The 9,847-nt window shown below is 48.3% G+C and overlaps 1 protein-coding gene across 6 annotated transcripts in view; it reads left to right on the top strand.

Annotated features, from left to right (window-relative positions):
• The window catches only part of NR6A1 (nuclear receptor subfamily 6 group A member 1), a 71,379-nt gene extending 64,891 nt beyond the window's left edge, over nt 1–6,488 (top strand). For all 6 annotated transcript variants that reach the window (XM_071766483.1, XM_071766481.1, XM_071766479.1 and 3 more), the window contains one exon: nt 615–6,488. In XM_071766483.1, coding sequence (XP_071622584.1) covers nt 615–703 — 89 coding nt within the window. In that variant the 3' untranslated portion in view covers nt 704–6,488. The remainder of the gene's footprint in view (nt 1–614) is intronic.
• Nucleotides 6,489–9,847: the final 3,359 nt, after the last annotated feature.

Here is a 9,847-nt window from a genome sequence, read left to right on the forward strand (position 1 = left end):
TTGGTTTGAGTGGTTATCTCACAAGAAATAGAGATCCTTGAAATGCTGCTTAATTAAAGAGCAGATGCTGAGCAGAGCCAGGGGCAAACCAAGTCTCAGCCTGCCTGGACCTGTGAAACCTGCAGGTGAATTTTCAGATGCGGTTGTGTCACTGATGAGACCTGCAAGGTCTGGTGTTACCAAAGCATTGTCTGTTCCTGAATGTTATGGCAAAGGGAGACACTTGCCTCCCCGTGTCAAGGCTCCGTATGCTTCATCCTACTCCGCTGTAACAAATCAGATAATAATCACAGAGGAGCTCTTGTAATTTACTCATGGAGATCAACAAGGGAGTTTGAGAAGAGTCTGGATTTAGTCTTTCCCAGTTTCTATAAATACTACGCCATTGTGGAGAAATCATTTTGATCTGACTTTGCCCATTTATTTTGCTTTCAGTTCAGTAAATAATAAATCCTGTTGTGTCCAAATGAATATCAAATGTCTAATGTAGCAGTAGGATGATTAAGTGCTTCTCTGAGAGGTTCAAGGTAAAACCGTTGCCAGTGTTGCTGGCTTAGGTGTCTCTGAAATCTGATTCAGGAATGGCTGCTAATTCTGTTTTATTTTCTTACCAGGAAAAATGGTGAATGTCCCCCTGGAGCAGCTGCCTCTCCTTTTTAAGGCTGTTCTACATTCCTGCAAGACGAGCGTGAGCAAAGAGTGAGCCCAGCTCGCCCTGGCCGGTGCCTTTTGCTGTGCCTCCAGCAGGGAGCCGGCTCACCCGGGAGAGGGGCAAACGCCACCCAGGCAGGGAAGGGGTGGTGGCCATCCCTGCCAGTGTAGCAAGAATCTTTTTTGTTTGTTTTTGTTTTTTTACTCTTTTTCCTATATATTTATTTCACGACAGAGTTGAATGTATGATCTTCAACACGATGCACATGGTTCTGTATGAATGCAGCAGATGCATTCTCCAGCGGTTTACAGAATGTGAAGATGTTTAATGTTACAGTGTTTGTTAGGGTTAGTTCTTTTGTATTTTGGGGGCTGGGGACTGAGATGACTAAGACTACCTCAAGGAGAAAATGCTGTTCACGCACTGCTCTTTCCATGATTTGTATCCAAAAGTGTTTGTTGTAGAGAGCAAACGGCCTCACTGCATTGCCAGAGCTCTGGGTGTCCCAAACAGACCAGTTTGGAGAAGCGGGTGTTCGAGAAGTGCCAAGCTTTTTTTTTTTTTTTCTTTCAATATAAAAATAATTTTTAAGAGGCCAGGGAGTAAAGGAGAAGGAAGAATTTGTCTAGCCAGTTGGTTTCTTTCTCTTCTGTGAGTCTTTGGGTGCAGGGGGTAGCTTCCTGTGGTACCCCTGAACCCTGTCCCAGTGGGATTGTAGCTCTCTGAAGTGCGAGGGGAGCTGCAGAAGTGGGTGCTGCCCCTGCCCCCCCCCCCCCAGCTGGCCTCTCTCTTTTGCCACACGCTTTTCCATGTGACTGAAATGGGGTTGCTGCAGTTCATAGCAGACTGCTGGCATTACACAAAGGTACTCTTGTTGCTAGAGAACTGCAAGTAATTTCTCATCGCTCCCTTAACATCCATTTTAGGTTCACAAAAGCAGGAAAAACCTACTTAGGGAAGAGGTGGGGTTGTCCTTTTTAGTACATTCCTCCAAGATGGTATTTGACTGCTGAGGAGCTTCTGTTTTGCAGCAATTCCAAGCAGCCCATTTTTCAGATCAATTAATGTACCCTGTGGTTAAATGTGACCTGTGAAATGGGGACAGGGGACTCCTGTGTCCTCTGGCATGGCTTTCTCTGCTGGACTCAGGGAATGCATGATCCACAGTCTTGTCCTGCTTGGACTGTTCTACTGCTTGTGGAATCTTTTCTTACCAGGAAAATATGGTGTTAGTGCAGTACTTGGTGAATTTTTCTGTCCTAGCTGTTGCGGGGCTTGGATTTTCCATCTTGCAGCCTTCACACCACTGCAGAGAGAACTGGTTTAATGACAACTGGTTAGCTGTTTGAGGAATTGGTAGGTGCTGGTGTTCATCTGAACTTGAGTATTCTCTTAAGCAACCTCGTGGCTTCCTGCTGCTGGTAGTGGGAATGTTTGAGGTTGTTTGTAGGTTGTTTGAGATGCTCATTCTAGTTTCATTCATTAAGAAATATGTTGAAAGACATGATCACTCTTCTAGGCAACCATGTCACCCTGGCTGGATTTCCTGCCCTGTGCCCTTAGATACAAATCTGATCTTTATGCAGCAGGAAGGTTCATCAACAAATGTTTGAATACTGTTTTTAAAATATTTTTGAAACAATTTCTGTTTCTTCAGGGTAGGAGGGACCAGTTGGTACCTTTTTGTCTTGTCCTGGTGACAGGCATGGCACAAAGCGAGTCCTGCTTGGAGGTGCTGAACCTGCTGCAAGGTGAATGTAATGGTGAACAGGAGAAAAATCTCATTCACCAAAGCTATTTTTTTCTTCCCCTTTTCCCAGGGGTGCTCCCTCATAGCCTGAGGGGTGCAGTGACCCTCTGGCTTGGCACACTCTGGGTCCATCCATGGTGGTGCCGTGTCCCAGTCCCAGCTCTCCTGGGAGACCCTCTGTGGGCTGGCCGGGGGCAGCATTGCTGTGCAGTCCTGCTTGGCCATGTCCCAGCAGGATGGTTTCTCTTTTCCAAAAGCCCACTAGCTGCTTGGTGTTCATTATTTAAGTAGGATGTTACGGGTAACAGCTGCTGGGCCCAGCAGCAGTGCAGCTCCTGAGAGCTTCACGACCCAAAGGGCGTTCTGTAAATCTCGTGTATTTTCTGTGTTGTCAAACGAGACAAGCCTGTGTTTCTCAGGAAAGCCTTCTGCATACAGCCTATACCTCAAGTGTAAATGGGAAGATTTTAGTGTATCTGTTTGTAAGTTAGAAAGCATTTCTCAGCTTTTAAGTTTAATTTTTCAAATAGTTTTATATGATCTTTTCATTACGGGTTATCTCCTGGCTTGCTGTTTTATACACTCAAGGAACTTTAAAAATTGCATAGGATTAATATTATTCTATAGTTACTTCATTATGATCTGCTGATAAATAAGAATTTGTTTTAATTAGTGTAAATAAGTGGTCATCTTATTGCCAAATTCTCAACAGAAATAATCTATAAGGTATTCTGTGTTTATCCAAAATTGACTCCCAAGACTAATGCTGTACCAACAGCAACCAAAAACCTAAATTGATTTATGACAATGAATGGACAGTAATGTTCTACTTTCTGTTGTGTGAAGCAAATTTTAGAGGTTGATTGGCAGCAGTAACCATTACTGTAGAACCCATTTGTTGCAGGGAGTAGCAAAGCCTTGCTAAACTGATGAGTAAGGGAGAAGCTAACACACCAAACCTGAATTGAGCTCCCCGACAGTCATTCTTAATATCTTCTGCACCAAGTCCTCTAATGACTTGTATTTTTTAAACAGGGTAAAGTGAATGTGTTGCATTGCAAACTCAGGTATTATGAGAAGGTAGGAATGTAGAGCTAGAGATGTAGATATGTTAGGTCAGTCACTAGATGTATTTGTGAATTTGGTTTGAAGGACACCCTGGAAAGGTGGAATTTTTGTTCCATTCTTCATGTAACATTTGGTTTACAGGGACTCATATTTTATTTGTGCTTAATGCTAGTAGGGGGAAGTTCATTATCTTTGGTATCTATCTGCTCTTGCTTATCTGACCTTCTGTCATAGAGGAATCAATCAACAATAATAGTCTTTGGTAGAATTTTCTGCCATGACAAGTCAATTTTTATCCCCGATTTGAAAGATGAATTGGCTGACTGACCCCCTCCTCTCCTTCATAGCATTTGTGCAGATGGAAAGCTGAAGAGTTACTTTTAATCTGAACAGAAATTTGGGACATAAATTTGAAGTGCTGAGGCTCATGCCTGTGGAGGGGCTGTGCTGCAGTGTCACTGACAGCTCACTGCCTCGTGCCAGGGCAGAGCTGCTGCTGCCATAGATGGGGCTGAGTCCCCAATGTGTGGCTTGACCCCAGGACCTGAACAAAAGCTTTTGGAAAGCCACTGGATTTTCTTCCACTGCCTGCCTGCAGTGCTGTGCAGAGGCACTGAGTGCTTTGGGTCACCAGGGAGCAGCTCTTGGTTCTTCTGTAACTCTGAAGTCCTGAGCTTTTGCTGTCCCGCATCATGCAGAGACCGAAGGGGAGGTCAGGATGTTTGCAGGATGCTCAGTTGGATGACCAACCTCTGCCCCAGTAGTGCCCCAGTGGTGCTGGGGTCTTGCTTTGGGTGAGTAGGGTGAGGAGAGGGCTTCTGGGCACTCCAGCTCTACCCAGGGGTGGCCTGGGTGGCTGTGCCACACCACAGTTGCCCAAGCAAAGGCTGGAGCTTGTACTGAATTGTCACTACCTGTCCCTCCCTCTGACCCACACTGCAGGATCCACCTGTGCTTTGCTTTTCAGGCCCCTGCACAGAACCGCAGCCACCTCAGGTTAAAGATTTTAAGCGTTGTCCTTCAAACCAACACTTTTTTAAAAAAAAAACAAAACACTTGAATTTCTTTTATCTTTACTACATTTTTAAAAACAAACAAACAAACAAAAAGATTCTCCTGTGAATGTGCTATTAACTGTTCATTCTTTCTTCTTTCTTGGTTTTGATTTGAAGCTGTGAAGCTTGGTGTCTGTGAAAATGTTATTTCTGTATTTCTCAGGATAATAAGCGGCAATCATCCCTGCCACATAAAGGGCAGGAGAAAGGGGGAAACTTGGGGAACTAGTTTAAGTATGAAGCTAATTTTTAAGTTGTAGATGATGTGTAAATCGAGGGTAATACTTAGCATGTCAGTATCAAGCTGTGGTGTTTCTCTGGGTTCACGGTGTGTTGTTTGCAATACACAGAAGCTCAGGGATAAGTATTTAAAATGTGACCCAGAGAAACCCTAGTTTTGATGTTGCAACAGTTGCTTCTTTCATAGCTGTTTAGAGGACCTATTGAAAATGGAGTAAAACCCAATAGGGACAAATTTTTGGTTTGGCTCTTGGGAATTTTGCCTGCCTAAAGGATTTGAGGTCTAATGAGAAAAGCATCCCAGAGCTGTGTCCTGACACGAGCTGGTAGCTGAGGCCCTGCTCTTCCCCAGAGGAGTCAGTCAGTTCATCCAGGCTGCTTGAGAAAGGCACTCAGGTGTGGAAGTAGTTTTGTTACTTAGAGCTGCTGGGGGTGTCCAAAGGTCCCATCCAGCCTGATGCTGCCATGGGCAGTGCTTGCACTGGGCAAAAGTCAGCAACAGTTTGCAGGGCTGAAGCCCACCTTCCTGCAGCCTTGCTGGCCAGGATCTGCAAATCTGAGTTTAAATCCACCCTGTAGAGAGCTGGAGAGGCCAAGCCATGCAATATCTTCCCCTTGGAATAAAAAGTTAGAAATAGCTATTGTGCAGCTGACCTCTAACAAGTCTATGAAAGAAGCAACATGGTTCAGTGGAAGAAATGCCCCCAAGGGCAAAAAGAAACAGAAATTGAAACCAGATGACGATCAGCATTAACAAAGCCTTTTGTGATTCATTGTTTTCTTTCAATTTATAAAATGTCTTGTAATAGTTGATAACATTATTGACTCAATTTCCATAACAAAACTACCTCGTGTGACATCCTGTTTATCATCTCAAAGGGATTGTGTGAAAAACAAAATACTGCCCTCGTTCATGGCCAGGGAAGAAAAGGGGGTGAGGTGGAGGTCTGACATGCTGAGCTCCAGCATCCTCCAGGCAGAGCACAGCCCCTGCCTGCAGCTGTGGGGCAGGACATGGCTCTCTGGTTTTTGTTGGTGCCCATAACACCATGGGCCCAATTCCAGCTTTGGTGCAGATGTGATGCAGAGGCTGTGTTTCTAGCCTAGGAGCTGGCAGAGCCCTCCTGCTTCTGCCCTGGCTATGAGCATGCCGGGCAGCTCCAGGAGGGAGTGGGTCTGGTTTGCTTGCCGTGTGCTTGTGTCAGCCCATTGCTGGTTGGCAGGATATCTCCAAGATGGACAGGTCCTGGTCTTTGGGTCCTTCCACAGCTTTTCTGGGTGATGGTTTCTCCTAGTAAAACATTTCATTTTTCTCACGATCCCTTGTGTAAATCAGGGAAGCAGGATGTTGCCTCAGCATGACACAAGGTGAACGTTGGCACGCTTGGAGATGGGGCTGGGGCAGGGGAGTGTGTCTGGTCACTGCCACCCTTGCCCTGCAGCACCCACGGAGGAGCAGGCCCTGAGCTGTGCTCTTGGGAGCTGCTGTTCCCTCACTACACGATGACCAAATGAATGTTTCTGCTGGCACGTCTCGGCGTGTCGCGGCACAGCCGGTCCCCTCGCGTGGTGAGACCAGCACGGGTCCACGTCAGCCCAACCTGCCCCTGCTCCGCTGCTCTGCTCTGTGACTTGACTACCTGTGGAAATGTGACCAATAAGTGTTGAACGCATGTTTAGCGAGTGTTAGCTGTATGAACTAATAAATGTGAATTGTTCTGCACTGCTGGCCTCTGCTGTTCCCTCACACCTCCCTCAGTCATTAGGGTGATGGAGCCTGGCATGGGTCCGCGTGGCAGCCATGGTCCTCCCCTGGGACAGCTGTGACTGGAATCTTTGGTAAGTTTGGAGAAGCCCTTCCTTGATGTAGCTGGGGATCAGGTGGGTGCAGAAGCAGGAGTGATGTGGAGGTGAAGGTTTGCAGGGCCTCTGCGACAGGCAGGCGGTGCTGCCCTTCCCTGCCCCTGGGGTTGCTCCATTTGGTCACTGCACTGGTGCAGCCCAGGGTGCTCACTGTGTTACTTGTGGCACAGCCACACCACTGCTGTCACCTGGGGGGGTCCTGTCTGATGTGGTTGGGGTGGGCAAGTGCAGGTGCAGTGGGAGGAGGTTTTGCACCAGCAGCAGCAGGAGACCCATGTGGCAGCTGCTGCAGGCAGGAGGAATTAGCCCAAGAGGTAAATACACACCAGAAATCCTTGACCAGCCTGCTCCCGAGAGACTGCAGAAATCATTTCACCATCTCTCATGTCGCTGAGATAGGTGTGTGTTAAAAGACGAAGAAGCACTTTTTGTATTTATGTTCCTGTGGCTGTTGGAGAGCCTCTCACATTAAGGCCCACGCAGGGTGAGGCTGCACTGCCACAGCAGTGGCTCCAAGCGAGCAGCTGTCCCTGTGCTCTGCTGCTTGCTCCCACAGGGCTGCTGTCACTTTCTGCATTGCTAAACTCATAAAAATGGAAAATCTTCCTTTTAAATGTTTAGGAGCTCTTAAGAGCATTTAGGATTTTTTTTCCCCCCACTTACTTTAATAATGGAAGATTCTATGGCAAAGAAATAGCAGTTAAGTGTCTGCCTTCTGGCTCACAGAGATGCAGTCTGCCACATATTTCTCTTGAGCTGAAGGATTTAATCACCCTTGAAGCTTCTGTGTTCAAACATGAAGCTGTTGGATTGCAATAAGCAGTTTTTGTGGGGGGTCTGTCCTAGTACAGGGCAGAGGGGTGTCCTTCTAGATGGTTCTTCACATCTTTGTTTCAATTCTGGCACAAGCCACGCTGCACTGCTCTTCTGCTGGGCCCTCTCCCCCATCCTGTCCTCTCCATTGTAGTAGTTTTTCTTCTTCATCGGAGTTCTCCTCCTCCACAGTGCATCTCAAGTGATTTTGCTGCTTTGCTGGCCTGGATTTTTCCCCTGAAGGGGACCCAGGAGGTCAGCAGTACCAGGACTCCCAGGGAGGTGGCAGAGGCTCCTTCACACACGTGGGGTGATTGGTTTGGGGCAATGGGGCGTCTTCTCCCCTCACCCTGTGCTGACACAAGGGCTGCCTGGAAAGCAAGGCTGGAGTGGGAAAAGTACCAGCACATTTTAATTTTCAGCTCAGCCTCTACTGACCACTGTATTTTGATTAGAGCTTTGCTTCCTTTTCATCTCTGTGCTGTGGCTGGTGACAACTGCCACAGCCTCGTGCACGTAGTGCAATAGTTTATCACCGAAGGCCAGCGGCTCTATGAATTTAGAGCCAGCACTGAACAAATCACGCTGTCACTAACGTCAAACTTGTTAACCTGATCTTTGGTGGATCACTAGTGTCAACATTGCACGGGACATACATTATCGGGCCCAAGGACTTTGGGAGATGCGTTTGTCAGGCTGCTCTGTCACAGTTCCACTCTTGACCTTCAGAAAGTAACTTTCAAGGATAAGCTGCTCTCCTCTTAAAAAGAGTTGCTGTTCCCAGGAGTGTCACCCCACGGCTGCTGGCTGGGACAGCGATGTGAGGCGGGGCCCCCACACCTGTAGTGGTGGTGGTGGTATCAGCCCAGCAATGGGTGAGGGATCTGCTGGGATGGTCCTGTGGGGCAACTTCCAGGGCTGCGGTTGGATTTCTGCTGATACCCATCACTGGCCACATCAATTCCCTGAGTCTCTCCCCATCTTGTTGCCAACGCTCTCACATCTCCCTTCATCTGTTGCCCAGTCACTGTCCCTCTGGAGTTCAAACCTGAAAACCAGTGCATTGCATGCAGCAGGCTGGTGGGCCACTGTTTACTGAACCATCACAAGTCTCTCGTGTTTTGTCAAGTGTAGGTTCAGGAATTACTCCTCGTGTTTCTGATGGGGTTGATCATCCCTCTGAAGATCAGACAAAGGATGGACCATCCTGGCCAGGATGGTAACAAGAAGCCGGTAAGCTCATTCCCAAGCTCCTGGGGGTTCTGGGTTCTGCAGTACTGTTGTGTGGAGGGGAGTGGTGTCATGGTATAGCCTGGGCAGTCTGCATGGGGCTGTACAGTGACAGGGTAGCACTGTGCCAGAGCAGACATGATTTGTGTGGTCAGGTGAACCCTTAGGTAGGCACTGGATTTGAGCTTCACGTCCCTGTCCCTGCGGGCTGACCCTGCTAATCAGCTGTGAGAGAGAGAGAGAGAAAGCTGGAGAGAAATCTTTCTCTGTGCTAACCTCATCACAATAAAGATTCCTATAAAGAGCTCTTATCCTTGAAGAAAATGAGGTACATAAGCAGGAATAGTAAACAAAAGGCTGTCATTTTGACCTAGGAGTGCTTCATGTTGTTGGCAACTGCCAAGAGGAAATATAAAGAGAGGCTGCATCCAAATCCCAATTATGCAGAACTATGTGACTGATATGTCAATGAGTCCCCCCGGGAGGAGACCACCAGCGCTCTCCTCTGCTGCCTGTGCACCATCTGCACACGCTGCCGCGCACCGGGCCCGCCCGCGCCCCCGAGCCAAGGCGTGCGTGGCATCGGAAGAATGTGGGGGACAAGGTAATGTCATCGGGAACGCTATCACCAAAGTCCTCGCCCCATGCACATTATCGGCACAGGCCCCAGAGTCAGGGACTGCGGGCAGCCGGCGGTGCAGGCAGTGAGATCTGGCAAACAGTAGTGCTGACCACACCTGCTGCAGGCACGCTCCGGGAACGTGGCGCAGGCAGGAGGGCTGCCCCACTGCCGATAAGCAGAGTGGATGGAGATAAAATCCAAGCAGGAGATATGCTTTGCTGAGCATCAAGGCTACGCACCAGCAAGGAGCCAAAGCTGCGGCGGGCGGAGCAGCTCCATGGGCTCCGGCTGCTCTGCTGCCGTAGAAGGCAGAGCAGTTGCTGGACCAAAAGCCGGGGCTGTGATGGTGGATGTGTCAAGATTTGAGCCCACCAAGAGCACGAAGGCTGTGCTGGTCCCTTGGCTATGACAATGCTATGGCAGGGCAGTGAATTTGAGGCCCATCCCCAGTTCTCAACAGCAGCTATCCCCTCCCCAGCACATCCCTGCGGACACATACAGCTGGAAGCCCTGTGGCCATCCCATGCCTTTCTCCTGCGTGGTGTGGTCACCAA

The sequence above is a fragment of the Heliangelus exortis genome, chromosome 22 (genome assembly GCF_036169615.1).
Source record: "Heliangelus exortis chromosome 22, bHelExo1.hap1, whole genome shotgun sequence".
Lineage (NCBI taxonomy): Eukaryota > Metazoa > Chordata > Aves > Apodiformes > Trochilidae > Heliangelus > Heliangelus exortis.